Consider the following 19825-nt stretch of genomic DNA (forward strand, 5'->3'; position numbering starts at 1 on the left):
TTTTGTCTTTGGAAGGAGATGAATGTTGAGGGATTTTTGTTCCATTTTGGAGAAGTCTACCTAAACTGTTAGATGGTACCACTCTAGAAATGGAGTGCTACCTCAGTTGTGACCTAAAGTTTTTGCAGGTCATGCTTCAGCTATTCATACATACATCCATTGAAGTGAGGTAATGAAAACTGTTGATGTTCTGTAGTCCTATCTCACCTTCATTCTTACTTATGGGTTCGGGACACGGCCTATTACAAAGCTCAAAGTCTCTTAGTTGGCTCGTGGGAAGGTAGGTATCCCATAGTGCACTAGTACAATCCCCAGATCTCGTTTGCTGTGTCTACGAGTTCAGAAGTGCTTCTTGTTTGGCCGTGGCTAAGTTTAAACTTTTTTATCTTATTATCACTTTACTGTTTTCTATAGCGAATTGTTTCATTACTAGATAGTGCTTAATAGCATTAGAAGTATTTAGAATAGTTTAGAAGTGTTTTTTGCTTGTCAAATCCATTACTTTGTTGAGAACTGGTTGGCCATTGGCCCTTGTTGTTCTCCGTTGGTATCCTTTGTGCTAGTTCTTGTTAAGAGTGTTATTTCTTAGGTCCACGCTTATTTAGGACCTTGTTTTCTAGTCTTTTTGTATATATATTTTCATATATATTGTGTGCAGTGTTTTTGCTAGCCTTGTTACAGAGTTCTTCTACGGTCCGCGTTTAGGACCTGTGGTTTTCTAATTATTAGAAAAGTTAAGCTTGTGTGGAGTGTTGTTTTCTCGCTTATTCAACTGCTTAGTTTTCTGACCTTTTCTATGACTTAACATATCTAGCTAGGTCCGTTTAAGTTAGAGGACCTAGTCCTCTGCTATTTTCTTTTTCCTCAGGGCTCAGCCTGTTTAAGTTAGAGGACCTAGTCCTCTTTACTCTATCTCCTTTGTGTGTGTGCTTGTTAGGGCTAGGCCCGTTTAAGTTAGAGGACCTAGTCTTCATGTGTCTATTGTGTATTGCTTATTACTTAGCTTTCCAACATGTCTAAAGACTCCAAAGACCACAAACCTTCGGGTTTCAAAAAATGCATAAAGTGCTCCCAGAAGATGTCAATTACGGATGGCCATAGTAATTGTGTATATTGTCTCGGAGCCATTTATTTGCAGGAAACTTGCCTATTCTGCCATTCCTTTAGCACCAGAGTTCTCCAGGAGTGGAAGAACAAGTTAATCTTGAAAGGTCTCCTCAAGCCTTCCTTCGAAGAAGACTTAGCGAGTTCATCTTCTTCATCCAAACCCCATTCTTCCAAGAAAGAGAAGTTTAAGTCGGCCAAAAGACATTCCCTGGTGCTGATTAGTGTACAGAACCTCCTCAGAAACAATCTAAATTTGATCAGACTTCTTCCTCCTCAGATCCACTGTCCTCGGAGCCGGTCGAGGTTGTCGATATTGGCATACATTGTCGGCCCAAAGCCTTTCGGAGCCAACTACTGAAAAATTACATCACAGCCAGTCCAGAGATCCTTTGCAGGTCTCACCAACCTTAAGTTCCCCAATTCTTCAGAGATCTAGGTCGCCTACCCTGTCATCCAGATCCTCCAAGAGCCTGTTTTGCCTAAATTGTTGTTGGCTCTGACCCAGTCGGTTCCAGAGCATCCTGAGTCCATCCTCTCTGTTATGGTTCCTCCTCCAAGCTGAGTTGGGCCTTTGAAGCCAGAGTTTTTGGTACCACTTGTTGTGAACCCTCAGTTCCAGCCCCCCTCATGGCTGTCTTGGAGCCGAGTTCTGCTCCGACACCTTCGGTGCCGTCCGTGGTGTCTAGGATCCGAAGCTCACTGGTTGGCCCTGACAGGGACACTTGGACCCGAACCTCCTTGGTTCTGAGTCTCCCTCTAGGTGCGTCGGCTAGACTGAGCTCGGATCCTACATTCATCTCAGAGCCGGTCGCTCCGGAGCTGATGACTACCTCCGTCTCCTTGGAATTGGGGCTGTCTTCGGAGCTGGAGAGGTCTGCTTTTGAAATGACGAGGAGTGTGCTGTCTTGCTCATCAGCTCCATGCAAGGATACCAATGCTCTTCCCCCTCAAGCCCCGACCTCGGTCTCAGCATCTACTCTCTCTCTCGACAGCAGAGACGTGCAGCCTCAGGAGCCCCCATTGGGTGGCCCCCAGTCTTCCGAGACCACCCCAGAGTACTCTTCTGAGGAGCCCCCTCAGAGGAGGACATGCAAGAGGAAGAATGTAGACTCCCCGGATGAGTCCATCACTTCAGACACTGAACTCAAGAAGTCAGAAGGGTCCCCCAAGTTGTCCTCTGATGATGTCTCCTTTGTAGACATCTTAGAGATCCTTAAGCAGAGAGGTGGCTGGCCTACTGTCACCCCTTCTGATGAGGAGTCAGTGTACCTGAAGGCTTTTGGGTCTCAGCCTTCAGCCTCCTGGGTGTCTCCACCTTTTGATGAACTTTTAGACCTGGTTAGTCTGAAGGTGTGGGAGACTCCTGATGCCATAGAGCCAGTTCCCAGAAGACTCAATAAATTCCTGTCTGTCCCTAAAGAGAAGGAATTGTTGTCCAAGGGTGTGCCTGTAGATGCCATGGTGGTGGCAGCGGCCACAAGAAGGAGCTAGCGGAGACTTCTTCATCTGTCCATCCGCCGAATAAGGAGTCTTGAACGATGGATAGATACGAGAAGTGTATCTTTTCTTCTGCAGCATTCACACTCAGATCGCTGAACTATCTAACACATTTTACAAGGCTTCAAAGAGATCTCCTTAAGGAGTTAGGAGATACTCTTCAAGGTACATCTACTGAAGGGGTCCCTGAGAAGGTGTCTGCTCAGTTGTCCACCTTAAATTCTATTGTGAACTCCTCCATGAGGCTGATCTCTTATGCAGCCGACAGAGCGAGCAGGGCAGCAGGTTCAGGAGTTTCCCTTAGGAGACACTCCTGGATGTGCTTATGTAATTTTGTGGAGCCATTCAAGTCTACCTTTACCAACACCCCCTTTGACTGTTCTTCATTGTTTGGACCTAAGGTAAAAGATACACTCACCAGGTGCGAACAAGAAGGGAAAACTCTCTCTGCTGTGGGAGTACATTTTACCGTCCCCTCTAGACCATATCCTAAGGGTCAGAGAGGTGGTAAGATGTGGTTCAAGAAGTCCCAGAGATTTTTCCCAGATGCACAGGGTGACTCCTCCTTCAGAGGCAGAGGAGGAGGAGCTAATGGTAGACGTCGCCCTAGAGGCAGGGGGAGGTCTTCAGAATCAGGGAGGCCGCGATTTGTTTTGAGGCCACCCCTATCAGCGCTCCTGATGTGGGGCCCAGCTGTGCTTCTCTGGAGCCAGTCAGGGGTTGCATATCTTTGTATCCAGAAGCCTAGCTAAACATCACCCAAGACAAATGGGTACAAAGAATAATCACCAGAGATTACTCCATACCCTTTTCTCCTCCCCCCTCACACTCACAAGAAAATCCTAGATGTTCCACCCAATCACAGGGATCAAGCAACTGTAGAAGTGCAAAAGTTTCTCGCAAACAGAGTCATCCAAACCGTCCCCACAGACCAGATAGGATTCGGAACTTACTCCAGATTATTTTTAGTGCCAAAATGTACAGGGGACTGGAGGCCCATCTTGGACCTTAGCAAACTAAACAAATCCATAAAGAAGGCCAAGTTACAGATGGTGACACTGCAGTCTATACTCCCTCTGTTAGGGAAAGACAATTGGATGTGCTCCATAGACCTCCAAGATGCGTACTACCATATAAAAATGGACAGACTGTTGAGGAGTCACTTACGCTTCCGGCTGGGAGCCAATCACTACCAATTTTGTGCTCTGCCCTTTGGTCTCACCACAGCCCCCAGCGTGTTCACCAAATCTATGGCAGTAGTGACAGCTCACCTGAGATGTCTAGGATTCTAAGTGTTTCTGTACCTGGACAACTAGCTCCTGACCACCACCACCAGGCATCTACTCCTACAAGCCAGATATTCCACTATCCAGCTTTCTTTCCAGTTGGGGATTACAAAAATTGGGGAAAGTCTGCCTTATTGTCCTCTCAATTTGTGACTTTTATAGGTGCAGAACTAGACACAGTCGCCATGTTAGCTCGTCTACCTGCAGAAAGAGTGCAGAACCTCAGACAACAAATTCTCTGTCTACTCCCTCTACAGAAAGTCAAGGCAAAGACAGTGCTGAAACTCTTAGGGAGCATGGCATCCACCATAACGTTAGTCCCTCTCACCAGATTACATAGGTGAATTCTTCAATGGCTTTTATCATCCCAGTGGTCCTTTCAATAACTGCCTCTGTCTCACCACATCATCATCAAAGAGTCATGCAAAAAGGACCTTCGTTGGTGGATTCAACCCAACTAACAACAGGTACTCCATTCCTTTCTTGCCAACCCATTGCTACTGTGACCACGGATGCCTCACAGATAGGATGGGGGGGTTATCTAGGCAGGACTGCCCAAGGCACATGGCAAGATCACGAGGCTCACCTGCATATCAATGTCCTAGAGATGAGAGCAGTGCTTCAAGTGTTGCAAGCACTTCATGACTCTCTTCCTCTAGGGACGATAGCAATCCAATCAGACAACATGTCAGTGGTATGGTATCTCAACAAACAAGGAGGAACCAGATCATACCCCCTTTGTCGAGTGGCACTTCATGTTTGGGAGTGGGCAGTTTCTTCTCAATGCTTTCTGGTGGCAACGCACATCCCAGGGACATCCAATGTGATAGCTGACAAGCTCAGCAGGGCAGTCTTGATACCTCATGAGTGGTCTCTGAATCAGGAAATAACAGAACAGATCTTCCGCAAATGGGGACAGCCTTGCTGTGATCTCTTTGCCAGTCCGATCAACTCCAAATGGAGCAGCTAATTTTCCCTTATCCCCCCACTGGGGGAACCACTGAGAGACACACTTGTTCATGATTGGCCCCTGGGACTTCTTTATGCTTTCCCTCCCTTTCCTCTCATATCCAAAGTGATTCAGAAAGCAAAGCTATCGGGAAGTAAAATGATTCTCATCACTCCGTACTGGCCTTGCCAGATTTGGTCCCCCTTTCTCAGGCCTTATCTGTTAGATGATCCATGGATTCTGGACCCAGTGCCAGCCCTGTTGACACACATGTCAGGCTCCCTTCACCCCTACCTCCACACCCCCAACTTGACAGCATGGCTGCTCCAATTCCATCTCTAGTCAGGCTTCATGACTTTTCACCTGCTGTGACCAACATCCTCATATCCTCGCATAAACCTTCTACTAGGAAGTTAAACACTAGCAAATGGAAAATGTTTTCCATCTGCGCTAAAGAAAGGAATGTAGATCCTTACATTGCATCCATCCCTATCGTTTTAGAATTTTTGTCTGAACTTTTCCATCAGGGGTCTGCTGCTGCCACAATTAGAGTCCAATTGGCAGCGATATCTAATTTTCATTTGGGTCAACATGAGTCTAACCTGATGTCCCACAGATTATGTAAAATCTTCCTTAAAGGTGCTACTTTGCTGAGAGCCCCTTTTCAGGAACCAGTAGCTTCCTGGGACCTAAACTTTGTTCTGTTCAATCTAACATCATCACCCTTTGAACCTGCTCATTCATGCCTATTGAAATTTCTGTCTTGGAAGACTTTGTTTCTAGTAGCCATCACATCAGCTAGACGAGTATCAGAGTTACAAGCACTGTCTATAAAGACTCCTTATTTGATTTTCCACAAAGGCAGAGTTTCTCTTAATACAAATCCTTCCTTTATCCCTAAAGTTTGCTCTCACACTAATTTGAACCAAACTATAGAACTACCGCTGTTTTTCCCTAATCATTCTAATGTAGCAGAATGCAAATTTCATCAATTGGATGTTCACAGGCAGTTATGGTTCTACCTTCACAGGACTAAGGAACTCAGAAAGTCAGACCAATTGTTCATATCCTTTTTCAGTTCTAGACTAGGTCTGCCAGTCTCCAAAGTGACTCTATCAACTTGGATTTTGAGCTCTATTTCCTTTATTTACTCCTCCAATGGAAAAACTCTATCGTTTAAGATTAAGGCTCATTCTACACAATCCCAGTCTACATCTGCTGCCTTCCAAGTCAGAGCTCCAATTGACAGTATTTGTGCAGCAGCAACTTGGGCTACCCCCTCATATCTTTATCACTCATTACAAATTGGACCTGATCTCAAAGGGTATAGCCTCCTTTGGTTCCACGGTACTCAGGAGTATTTTCCTGTGAGCCACCCAGAATAAGGTGCTAGGGACGCTGTCCCATAAGTAATAATGAATGCGAGATAGGACTACAGAACATAAAGAAGTTATGTACTCACCATAACGTTCCATGTTTGTAGTCCATCTCGCCCTTCATTCTTATGAACCCACCCACCTACCCCTGTCCTGGAAGGATCTGGAGACAGGATAATCTTACCTTGGTAGGGTGGAGACCTTTCATTATTGTTCTTTCTGGATAACCTTAGTTGTGTCTGTCTATAGTTTTAGCAGCAAACAAGATCTGGGGATTGTACTAGTGCACTATGGGATACCTACCTAGCCATGAGCCAACTAAGAGACTTTGAGCTTTGTAATAGGCCGAGTCAGAGCCAAAGATTGGCCCCGAACCTATAAGTAAGAATGGGCGAGATGGACTACAAATATGGAACGTTATGGTGAGAACATAACTTCTTTTTTTACAAACTGGCTGTTTTATAGTAGATAACAGACCCATAATTTTGGTAGACTTCAGTATGGATTTGTAATGATTGATGTGCATGCAAGACATTTAATATTTTTTTACTAACCGTAATTATGGATATGCTTATGTACAGCAGCTATGGATTGTCTCATACTTAATATGACTATTATTTAGAAATGTGTATGTTGGGCAGCCTGGTTTTTACAGGTGGGCAAGAATAAAACCCATTCTCATTACTCTACATACAGTAATCCAGCGTTATTTTGTATCCTTAGATGTTAAGTTGTCTATCTCGCCTTCATTCTTGCTGGATGGGTTCGGAGCCGAACCCTCCCCACTTTGCCCACTCTAAAAGCTCGAGAGCTAGTTCCACTGGCTCGAGGCTCCCCTATATCCCACAATGCTAGGCAGTAACTCCTCAGATCTCGTTTGCCGCTATAGCGATCAAGGTGCTCTTCCAACCGGCTCTTCAGGTTAGTTGCTTTAAAACAAAGTTTAACTAAGATAGACCCCCTTTAAGTTAGTTTTTCTGTATTAATTACTTAATTAGGTAGTTTCTTTATCATTCCCTTGCAAATTCTCCCCCTTTTTTTTCAAGAACTTTCAAGAGTTCTTCCCCTCCTTCCTAGTAGTTGGAGTGACTGTGTTTTCTGTAGGGAATTATTTAGTTTAATTTAGTTTAATTTCAATTAGTGTAATCTGTGTGTGTGTGAGTGTGAGTGATTACACTACCTTCTTTAGAAATGTCTAAAGAATCGAAGGTCTCAGGCTTTAAGAAGTGTGACTCGTGCTGTCAGAAGATGTCTCTGACAGACGGTCACACTGCCTGGGACCTTTGCACCTGCAGGACTCATGTGCTGTTTGCCATGGTTTCAGCCCTAGAGTCCTGCAGGAGTGAAAAAAATAAGCTCATTTTAAGGGGCTTATTGAAGCCTGAGGATCCCCTGACTCAATCTTTGGGAAAACCAGACCGTCGGCTCCTGTATCTGAGGAACATCGGCTCCGGCTGGAGCCGATGATTCTCGAACACATGTTCCCACTGTTCCTTCAGCTCCGGCCGGAGCTGAGGTAGTCACTGCTGAGTCGGCTCCGATAAGGTTATCAGAACCGACTTCCAGAAAGAGGTCCAGGTCACCATCTATCGGCTCCGTTCATTCGGCTCCAGCATCTCCATTGTTATCTGAACAGAGCCATAGATCTCACTCCTCTAGGGCGTCGAGACTGTCAGATCATGATCTTCAGAGGGTAGTGAGTCGACTTCTTAAGTCCGAGGCACTGGCCCAAATGTTCAGAGCCCGACTCAACAGTCGATGGCTAATCTTGTCACTCAGAATGTTCCTCCTCTGACTCTCTTGAGTTCGGAGCCGGGGCAGCTCGGATCCGAGGCTGTGGGTGCGTCGGAACCGATACCTTTGTCTTTGGTGCCGTCATCTGCTCCGATGTCTTCTTTGGAAGAATCTTGGCACCAGACTTCCCTCGTCGGCTCCGAGGGGGCGAGTGGCATCGGACCCTTGTCCGACCCCGCTCTCCCTCTCGGTGCTGAGTTCGGCTCCGACATCAATCTGAGCCATCACTGTGGGAGGTTTTCAGCGGAGACCTCTGGCTCTGCCTGACAGGGGTGCCTTCGAGGTCATGAGGAGAGTGTTGGAACCTGGTTCAACCCCACAGTCGGCTCCATCTGCCCCTCCCTCCACGGTGCCTGTGGTGATTTCTTCTCACTCCCTCATCCCGGATTGTAGAGAGCCAGCTCCTCAAGTATCCCCAGTGGGGATCTCCTCCTCTTCCGAGGCCTCTCCTGACCCAGTAGGAGAGCCCCCTAGGAAGAGGCAGTGCAAGAGGAAGCACATCAACTCTCCTGAGTCTGTCACCTCTGACACTGATTTAGAGGATTCTGAAGGTTCCCCTCATTCCCCCCTCTGAAGATGTCTCATTTGCAGACATCCTCGAAATCTTAAAACAGAGGGGGGAATTGGCCAGCCCTCAACCCTTCAGAGGATGAATCAGTGTATCTTGAGGTGTTTGGCTCTTGCCCTTTCACCTCCTGGGTGTCCCCTCCCTTTGACCCCCTCATGGAAGTGGTGGCGAGGAAGGTCTGGACGGCTCCTGACTCAGTGAAACCCACCCCCAGGAGACCATCAAAATTTATCACTGCCCCCAAAGACAAAGAATTCTTGACCAAAGGCGTCTCTGTTGATGCTATGGTGGTGGCTGCAGCCACCAAGAAGGAGCTTGCTGATCCTTCAGTGCCTGTTCATCCTCCTAACAAGGAGTCTAGGACTATGGACAGGGAAGCAGATGTTCGTCAGCGACTTTTCTATGCTGAATTACCTGTGTCATTTCACTCATCTCCAGAGGGATTTGCTCAAGGAAGTGAGTGAAATGTTAAAGGATCCAACAGCTGCGGGTTTTCAGGATAGGATGAACTCTCAGCTAGCGACCCCAAACTCAATAGCTAACTCCTCCATGGATGGGCAGGTACAGGTGTGGTGTTACGTTGGCACGCCTGGATGCGGCTGTGTAACTTTGCGGACCCTTTCAAGGCATCCTTCACTAACACCCCTTTTGATGGATCATCCCTCTTTGGTCCTCAAGTGAAGGAAACCCTGACTAGGTGCGAGACTGATGGCAAGACTCTCTCGCCGCGGAGTCCATTTTTCTACTCCTTCTCCCAAAGGCCAGAAGGGGAAAGATATGGTTCAACAACCACAAGGAGTTTTGCCTGGAGTCAATTCCCCTAGAGGCAGAGGGAACAATAATAATAGACACCGTCCTAGAGGCAGAGAATCAGGGCAGTCGAGAATCCTTCTCTGACAAGCCCTTTCAGCATCCCTGAGGTGTTGCCCGACTGTCCACCGGAGGCAGTCGGGGAAGATTATCTCTGTACCCAGAAGCCTGGCTTTCCCTTACTCAAGACAAATGGGTACAGTCTATCATTTCCGAGGCTACATAATCCCTTTCTTTTCATTCCAAAGCAGTCCGGAAAATCCCTACCAGATGTTCCACCCAGTCAAAGGGACCAAGCGTCATTAGAAATTTCAAAGCTGCTAGCAAAAGAGCTATTCAACCAGTTACAGCAGACCAACAAGGATCCGAATCTACTCCAAATTCTTTTGGTTCCAAAGAAAACAGGGGACTGGAGACCTATTTTGGATCTCAGCAACTTGATCAAGTTTGTCAAGAAAACAAAATTTCGGATGGTCACGCTGCAGTCCATTGTGCCCCTTCTGGGGCGGGACAACTGGATGTGCTCTATAGATCTCCAGGATGTACTATCACATCAGAATGAACCGCCCAGGAGATTTCTCCACTTCAGGCTGGGAACCAGTCATTTTCAGTTCAGGGCCCTGCCCTTTGGTCTCACTACAGCCCCCAGTGTTTACCAAATGCATGGCAGTGGTCGCCTCAGCTGAGACAACAAGGATTCCAGGTGTTTCCATATTTAGACGACTGGCTCCTAACAGCCCCCACCAAGCATCTTCTCCTTCTTGCCAGAGACTACACCTTACACACATGTCAAACACTATGCATTTCAATAAATTACGAAAAGTCTGTCTTGTCGCCTTGTCGTGTTATTACCTTCATAGGCGCAAATCTAGACACAGTCAACATGTCAGCCAGACTCACAGAGCAGAGAATAGCAGACATACACAGACAAGTCTCTCTTGTCTTGCAGAGCAGCAAACACAGATAGTCCAAAAAGTAAATGAAGACTCCACTCCCAAATAAACCTGAACGCTCTATTTAATTCAAGTGCACAATTACAGTCAGCGTTTTCGCCACACTAAAAAGGTAGCTTCATCAGAGGTACAAAATAGCGCGGGAACTGCAGCTTAAATAACAACAATTTGACCTAAAATGAGGCTAATTCGCCTCTTTGACCAATATGAATCCAGTTTATAAAAACACTCATCACTGAGTAAATTATTTGTCTACACTAAAAGCTACTTGATTCATCAAAACAAAAGGCAAAACATTGCCTAAAAAATACACATAATAGCTTACACTTTTCTAAAAAGTTAAATAGAATAGCACATTAATATACAAGCAATTTATGTTCCTATGCACTTGCACTAACTTGTGTAAATTGTTATATCTATAACACGACCAGCATGTTTACGCCATCAAAAACAAGAAAAATGAGAACGCTTTAGCCAAACACATTGACGTATTTCCTGAACATGCTTTCTTGTTTATGGGCATTGACCATCTACCAACTTCTAGTAGAGGGGGACCTACTCCCCTGTTGCTGGAAACTAAAGAGCTTCTTTGGCAACTGAAGCTGGATGCTTTCTGCCCACCTGGCTTGAACGAAAGCTGTAATATAGCACCCTACTTGAAGCTTAAGTCATACTTGAGGTAAATGTTAGTGGAATCCCTAGGTATTTCCCTAAGGGACACCTATAAGTGAGCTTTAAATTATTAAGTTTAATATAACTTTGAGTTTTTATTAGGCTCTTTAATGTTTTTAAGATAATTACTAATCAGCTTTAGGGCTTGTCCTGCTATTAACTTGTTTATTAGTTTGCATAAAACAAATTTAAACAACATGACCTGTACAATAGTCGTGTTATAGATATAACAATTTACACAAGTTAGTGCAAGTGCTTCTTTTCAGTCTGTTTTGGATTTTCTAGCCGAACTTTTCCACTCAGGTTCGTCTCCGTCCACCATCAAGGTTCAATTGGCGGCTATATCTAACTTTCATGTCGGTGTCTCAGAGTCTTCCATTATGTCTCACAAGCTCTGCAAAGCTTTTCTAAAGGGAGTTTTTCTCCTCAAACCACCTATCAGGGATCCTCCTCCTCAATGGGATCGCGACTTGGTTCTGGCGTCCTTAATTCTTTCCCTTTGAACCCGCGGCTTCATGCTCAATGAAGTTACTATCTTGGAAAACACTCTTTCTGGTAGCTATCACTTCAGCTCAAAGAGTCTCTGAACTCCATGCTCTGTGTAGTCCCCTTATCTATTGTTTCATAAGGATAGGGTATCCTACGTCATACGTTTTTGCCTAAGGTAGCTTTACCAGCAAATTTGAATCTAACCATTGATCTTCCAGTTTTCTTCCCTAACTATTCGAACAGATCAGAACAGAGATTACACTGCTTGGACATTCATCGCCAACTTAGGTACTATTTAGACAGGACCAAACAATCCAGGAAATCCGATCAACTGTTTGTGTCCTATGCAAAAGGCAGAATGGGCCTTCCAGTTTCTAAGGTGTCTCTCTCTAGATGGCTTACTTCGTTGATTACCCTTGTTTATGAGATCAGACATCAACAGCTGTCATCCAAACCCAGGGCTCATTCGACTAGAGCTTTAGCCACGTCTATAGCTTTTCCAAGACAGACTGCCTATTGATTCGATTTGTTCTGCAGCTACTTGGGCTTCTCCCCATACCTTCATATCTCATTATAAGTTGGACTTAGCCTCTAGAAGCCGAGCCAACTTTGGTTCCACTGTACTCAAGAGTCTGTTCCGATAGGCCACCCGGGACAAGGTGCTAATCCAGCAAGAATGAAAGCAGATAGACAACTTAACATTTGTTATGTACCTACCATAACGTTCCATGTTAGTTGTCTTCTTCAGCCTGGACAGACCTAGAGGAGATTGTCTTGTGACATCTTTATCTTTCTCCCATGCTACCACCTCTATATATTCCTGTGTTAGGTTTAGGACACCTCACACTCAGCCTTATAGAGGTGGGTTACCTTTCTCCATGTTATGGAGTTTTTTCTTGCTTGGCCTAGCTTTCAAACGAGATCTGAGGAGTTACCGTCTAGCATTGTGGGATATAGGGGAGCCTCGAGCTGGTGGAACTAGCTCTCGAGCTTTTAGAGTGGACCCATCCAGCAAGAAAGAAGGCGAGAAGAAGACAACTAACATGGAACGTTATGGTAGGTACATAACTTCTAATTTTTGCCTATGGCCCAAGGGGGTTGGAGAAGCTAATCAGTTGTAATTGCTTTATGTCAAGCACTTCTGTTATTTTATGAATTTGCTGCATATACTAGACCACAACTCTGGCAATTTCATTGGTATCTTTTTATTATGATTTGCTCTTTTCATTTTATATTTTTCAGTGTTTTTAATAAACTTAATATACTTCCTTTACACTTCCCCTAACAGTGTCCTGCCTCTTGCATTGATAACCTATCAATCTTACCTGAGCACTGGCCTTTCTGTGAAATGAGGGCTGAATGATTTAGTCTTGCACAAGCTAGACATCTGTGAGCTTTATTTTAATATATAAATTGTAGGTGTGATACTTTTATTTCAAATTAAAATAGGCAGTGAGTTTAGTAAAGTAAGCAATAATTCATCGTTTAGCGATCTCCTAAATTTCAGTTAGGACTATGACAAATATGCATTTATTAAAAATAAGTATTGTAACATGCGTTCTTGTTTCTCTTGAAATAATTGCAGATAACATCAAAGAAAAAGTGAAGGGATATAACACGTCTACAGGTAGGTGACGCACATATTTTATTTCTACTCAAAACTCACTTGCAGCTTTCAATTTAGATTTACAAAGCTGGCACTATTTCTTATGAAAAAACACTGTTGCAAGTTGTACAGCATACAAATCATGCCAGTAATAACCTAGGTCAAACAATGATAGCATGATGGATCATTAAGAAAACCGTGGGGGATGAAAGGACAGAGGTGCTTATAAAAGCTTTATCATTTACTTGCCCTCTAAACTGGACATCATTTTATTCATGGAGCAAATGCTGTCATTGCTTATCAAACTCTGTTTCTCATGGGAAGCACAGAAATAAAATGCAGCCACAGAGCAACAGCTAACATAAATAGCAAACAGTTTTTTTTTACTGGAAATGCCTAACAGAAACTTTAATTGCAAAAACATTAAGTATAACCCCACCCAGAAAGTGAACAATGCATGTTTTTCATCTCATTTTCATCTCTTACGCAGTACTTATCTCCTTATCATGCTTTGTTGTTGTTTTGTAATGTGTTATACTTCAAAATTACCTGGTGAGGCCTGCGTACTTATATAACTTTGTTATAAACTCTGGCCACTTTCATCCCACAGTGCAGTCTGTGTCTTAATTATTGTACTGTATTATTTCGTATAACTGCAGTACTCTTGACTTTTTGCTTTCTGCAAGTGTTTGTGGAACAAGAAATAAGAGCATTATACTTAAGTGATTATTGCTTTACACATTACATTATTGGAGCTGTACTGAGGGTATGTATGTATTTATTTATATTTGTTTATCAGAGTAGTACATTGATCTGTACTGACTAGTTTCAGAATCAACTAAAGTGAAGTACAAGACATTTCACAAATGTAACCAGCAGAAATGTAAGTAGTAACCAAATAGTTCAGGTTAGTTAAATAGCAAAACTGTGTGAATACATTGTGGTAAACAAGCATGGTGTAGTCTACAATATTTACATTAGTTTCTAAAGGGGGTCAACCTTCAGTAATGCTATGAGAGGAGAAGAAAAGTGGAACAGAGATAGGGATGATATGTTAGGTGATATGTCCTGTGTTGAAGTATAGCATTTGGCTTGGACAAAAAGGTGCCTTTTGAGTAACAATCTGAATTTGGAGTAAATACTGATTTCCTTTAGGTCAATGCAGAGAGCTTGCTTAAGATTAGGTACCTGAAAGCAGAATTCATGTGCAGTGCTGTGGAGTTTGATTCTAGGGAAAATGAGAGTTGTGACTTTTATTTATTTATTTTATTTAACATTTGTTTACCGGGAGAAACTCTCCAGACACAAGTCTTTGTAACATGGGAGAAAACCCACATGAAAGTAACGAGGACATGCAGACTCCACACAGAAGGCACTCCAGCAGAAAATCGAACTGGAGAACCTCTTGCTCTGAGGTGACAATGCTACCGCTGCACTACTGTGCCATCCAAGACTTATGAGTAGTGTCTCAGGAGCTTTTTTATTTAATAAAGTTTAGATGCAAAGGAAGTAAATGACTGGAGTTGGGATCCTAACATTGAGTTAGATATGTGTTTTATGGGTAGCCAATTGGCTTTTTCTAGGGTAATACAGTGAAGCTCAAGGAGGTGTGGGTTTGTAAAGAATTAGCAGGTGGTGTTGGAGACTGTCTGGAGTGTAATGGTGTTTTTGGATGTAGATGTGCTAGAGAGGAAACTTCTTTGCTGATGATAGAAAAGGGAAGATCTTTTTGGCCCAAATGGGGAGGGGAGTTTATTTGTGCTCTCATTCTATGTAGAAATTAAAATTTAGAGATTGATCGTCATTAACCTATGTATTTGAAGGTTGTGGTTGTTTCTATATTGGGGTTGTTTTAAAGACAGCTAGAGATAGAAGTCTGGTGAATTTTGTGCTGGGTTCCAAAAAGCATAGTTTTGGCCTTAGAGGGGGTTGAGAAGTAATTATATGGTTTATTAGCCATTGGTGGGATTGAATGTTGGTGTGAGAGTGACTTGATTGGTAAATGATCATATCATATATGTAAAAGATGAGTGGGAGGTGGAGTCACAAGGAAGTTTGTTAATTAATATGGAGAAGAGGAGAAGGGCAAGACTGGATCCTTGTGGCACACCTTTGATAATAGATACATATTCTGATTGGGAGGATCCTGCTTTAACTCTGAAATGTCTACCTGTGAAGATGTTATTGAACCAGGGAGTGCTGTCTGAGCTGATACCAGTTTAATTTTGTTTGCATATGGAAAATAGTGGTTAATGCAGTCAATTGCCTGTATCCTATATGAATAGATAGTGGTCAGTGAGGTCAAATGCCTTTGTCAGGTACACTTTCTAATAAGAAAATATGGAGTTGTTCTTTATACAAACATTGTGTAACAAGAAAGGGTTAAATAGCAGGAAAAAGTAGGTGTCTATCAGATAAGAGCAGACGGTCAAGACTACCAAAACAAATTAAAATAGTGGTAAAAATTAAATAAGCAAATATCCAGTGAAACCAGAGAAAAAGCAGCTGCTGTTATACAGCAGGAACAATCTGCTAAGTTATAATGTAGACAGGGAGAAAGTAACAGTAGAGTTTATTTTGCAGGTTGGGGATATTGGCTTGTCCTAAAGGACCCTTTTCAGTCACAGGCCACATCCAACAAACAGTGAAATGACAGCAGTTGGGATTAATTAAAAAAAAATACTGCCAACACTACCAGTACAATGCCACAGTTCCTGGCAGCATGACTGCAATATAATGTGATTCAGATATGATAACACTGCATGGATCAACATCTCATTAACGGATCATTACCATGTCTCTGAATCAAACACTGCACACATACCATGACCATGCTAGTGATGTCCTTCATATTGATCACTGCTGCAGTAGCCTAATCTATATGGGTTATATCTTGCTGAGGATTAAATAGCTGGCCAGCTTCCAAAGCTTCAGGACATCTTCTATGCACCAAAAGTTTCTGGCAGATCAATCTAACCCGACGAAAAGACAAATTTGGGCACCAAGCCCTTCAGAGCTTTACTGCTGCTGAAGAATATGCTCCTCTGAAGCTTTCAAGGATCAACTGTCAGCTTTTGCTGTTCCTTCTTGGGGAAGATAAATTCAGATTGGGAAAAAATTCCATTATTTATTTTTTTGTTTATTATTAACACTTTCCTTTTCAAAAAAAATATTTTAAAGCTAGGAGTTTGTTTCAATGGGCTGTCATGAGACTGTATTGCACTTTTAAATGGGAGTGCCCTTTTTTCCTGTCAGTTTAAAATTTATTTATAGTAACTGCAAACTATTTTTTCTGTGGAGAAATTGTTTTGTTTTACTTTGTGGGGCTGGCAAAGTGTTTTAAAGGTCTTTTACTGTGTTTGCTTTTGAAAAACATGCCTTTTAAAGATTTTTTCCCCCAGAATTTGCTGCTTGCTTTCCCTTGGAAAGAGGCATTATTTTTGACTTGACCATGGAACAGTTTGCCGGTCCTACAATTGGTCTCCAGCCACATAAAGAAAAAGTTAAGCAAACCGCTTTTAGCATCACAGACGGCTAGCAGTTTGCTTCAGCCAGAGGTGGGTGACTCTGCTGTGGCTGTTAGTTGTACCTCAGGCCACTCATCTTTTAATCTGAATCCCTCTGATGTTGTACCTACAGCCACTATGAACCGGAGGTTAGCCATGTCCTCTGTGGCAGTTGGGGGTCCCCTCAGTGGGTAAGGGAAGAGACACTGTTGTTGGTCCTGGAAGAGGGGGATAGGAAAGATTTTCCTGTTTTGTCAGAATGTTGTGCCCATACTTGGGGAAGCTGGTCCCAGTTTTCCTGTCAAAAAGAAACAAAAAAAAACTAAGCATGTATGTACTCCTCCTCAAATTTCTTAGACAAGAGTAGTTTATTGGGTTTAAATCTACATTTAATTCAGACTGTTGAGCCTTCTTGTAAAATAATCTCTGGTATCTCCTTTCCTGAAGAGATTCAAGATTCTGAATCTGGATAAGAGGATGTAGGAACAGATACAGAGTTTTTCCCTCAGATTTTTGACTCCAACTCAGAGAACTGAGTTTCTGAGTCTTACTATGGTGGGGAGGAGGGTTGGTTTATCTGAGACTGTTTCTAGAATGTGCCACTGTTTTCAGTGAGTAACACTAAGATTTCTCAGTCCCTCAGAAAATAGTATGAGCTGTTGCAGAAGGAATTTCCAGAACCTGCACCTATTCCTCCTACTTACTAGTTGCAATTTTCCTGACAGACAGCTATCCCAAAAATGGCAAATAGGATATATAATGTTCCTCAGTCTTTTACGTTTTTATACACTCTTCCCAAACTTGAAGCAGCTGTAGCTATAGTTAATTCTTTAGCTGTTAAACACTTAATTTATTCTAGTCCTGCTCTGTCTGATAAGGACAGGAAGATTATATATAAGTATGGAAAAAAGTGTATGCTTCTGCAAATTTGATTTTCAAAATTTTTAATTGTCAGGTTCATATGTTAAGGTTTCATCTGACAAATTGTGAAAGTATGAGGAATATTGTATCTGCAGTTTCTTATTGTGAGGAAAAGTCTGCTCTAAAGAAATTAGATCAAATGTCCTTTTCATTCTTCCTCAACACATGGGTTCGGATTCGATCCTGAGATCCAACTACTCAGCCACATATGTCAGACTTCAGATTGGGATCAAACTGTCGAGCTCCTCCCTCTACCCAATATGCCTTAGTCCATCCCCATTACCTCAATTCTTAATTTTTTCTCTCAAAAAATTTCTTCCAATTATTTCCTTTTGATCTTTCCATTCTCCCTCTTAGTTTTTGCAGGCATTAGGCTTTCTGTTATCTTGGATAGTATTTCTTTAGTACTATGGTTGGTATTGTTTTTCCCTTTAATCAGGATATTTACAATAAATTACCATTGTTGGTGATTCTTCCTTTTTTTCTGTCCCTTAACAAAAAAAATGTATTTAGTTTTCTTTCAGCATTTATTATTGTACTGCTTGGTACTAACTACCATGTCAGATAAATCAACAGGTTTCAAGAAATGCACTTCTTGTGGGTATGAAATTCCGAGTTCAGATGCCCACAAGGAGTGCATTTATTGCCTCAGAGCTGGCCACTTGGTTACTAACAGCACCATCCATTCTATCATTAACCCAAGGGCTTTATCTGACCGACACAACAAGATGATTCTAAAAGGCCTTTTACTTGTTACTTAGACTTCATCTTCTGGGGCTCAACACCAACTAATGTTTCTAAGTCTGCTCCATTAGAGCACAGAAGTAACTCCTCACCAAAGTCCCCTAGGACTTCATTGGAGCCACCTGTCAAAAGTAGAAAAATTTTGGATTCAACATCATTGGATCTAAAGACCTGATCTTCAGGTCTGAAACCTTCTGACCCAAAATTTTCAGATCCAATAATCATATCGGCTAGTCTGATGGTGCCTTCCTCAGTTCCCAGATCCTTGGATCTGAAGCCTGGCACCTGTCAAAGAACTCATATGCTAGAGTATGTGATTAAACCAATTTCCCCTGTTCTGTCCTCTCCATTCTTACAAACTCCTAAGAAAGACTCAAGATGACAATCCACTACATACTTCAGATCCTACAGAAGTTTATCAGAAGCAGATGTGGATTGGATGATGTGAAAATTTCTCAGAGCTCAGATCAAGATGGGGTCATATTGGCTTCTTCCTCTCATGCATCCATGAGCCTTCCAATGATGACCCACACTATTCTCTGTCCTTCTGAGATACGTCCAACTGTTTTGGAGTCCCAGGTTCTGAAAACCCTGAAGGGTCTGGAGTAAGATCCAAAGATGATCTCTTCTTCAACTCAGAATGGGTCCCAGAGCCGAAGTGTTGGCCTCAGATCCATGGGGCTGAGACTGACTCTGCTGTTGTTGGATCCATCCTTCACCTTCAGAGCCTTGTCCCTGGACAATTTTGTTCTGGTTCATTCCTCAAGGCATGGATCAGAGAGAGTTGTGATCTGTCTGTGCTAGCAGGTTTATCTCCAGCTCAGCTGGTTGGCTTCTCCAGGTTTGTCTGCCTTTGAGGTCTTGGAAAGGGTTTTTCTCTCTTTCTCTAGAGAACTGCCTTCTCATTCTTCGGATCCAGCCCTCATTCCCTTGTTGGTTCTGAGTTCTGAGTCAATCAGGCCTACTGCACAGGGACAGCCAATTGCAACTAGTTTCCAAGCAGTTCCTGTAGAGGAACTCCCCCTCTCTTCTGATACCTCCCCTGAACATCTCACAGAGAAGATCCATAAGAAGAGAATGTGCAAGAGGAGGCATGTAGATTCCCTGCTGGAGTTTCTCATGGAGGATACCGATTTTGATAAAGGAGAAGGGTCCCCTAAATCACCACAGGATAATATCTCCTTCTGAGACATATTAGAGGTTCTCAGACAAAAAGGTGGTTGGTTTTTTGAAAATCCCTCCACAGAAGAATCAGTATTTTTGGAAGCTTTTGGTTCTGGCCCATCTATGTCTTGGGGAACTCCACCCCCCCCCCCAAGCAGATGAACTCATTGGTTTACTTTCCTGGCAGACTTGGAAGGAGCCAGATACAGACAAACCTATCCCAAAAAGACCTGATAATGTTTTAGCCCCTCCCAAAGACAGAGCCCACTGGAGCAAAGGAGCCCTAGTAGATGCACTGGTGGTGGCAGCCACCAAGAAAGAGCTAGCAGAACAGAGCTCTTCTGTCTATCTGCCAAAAAGGGAGTCTAGGGCACTGGGCAAAT

General features: G+C 43.1%; 1 protein-coding gene across 2 annotated transcripts in view; it reads left to right on the forward strand.

The window, feature by feature from the left end:
* The window catches only part of LOC122811177, a 3180768-nt gene that overhangs the window by 1211818 nt on the left and 1949125 nt on the right, over nt 1-19825 (forward strand). For both annotated transcript variants that reach the window (XM_044082849.1, XM_044082848.1), the window contains exon 9: nt 13087-13128. In XM_044082849.1, coding sequence (XP_043938784.1) covers nt 13087-13128 — 42 coding nt within the window. The remainder of the gene's footprint in view (nt 1-13086; nt 13129-19825) is intronic.

This window comes from Protopterus annectens, chromosome 9.part0, assembly GCF_019279795.1.
Source record: "Protopterus annectens isolate FY-2018-M chromosome 9.part0, PAN1.0, whole genome shotgun sequence".
NCBI classification, from domain to species: domain Eukaryota; kingdom Metazoa; phylum Chordata; order Ceratodontiformes; family Protopteridae; genus Protopterus; species Protopterus annectens.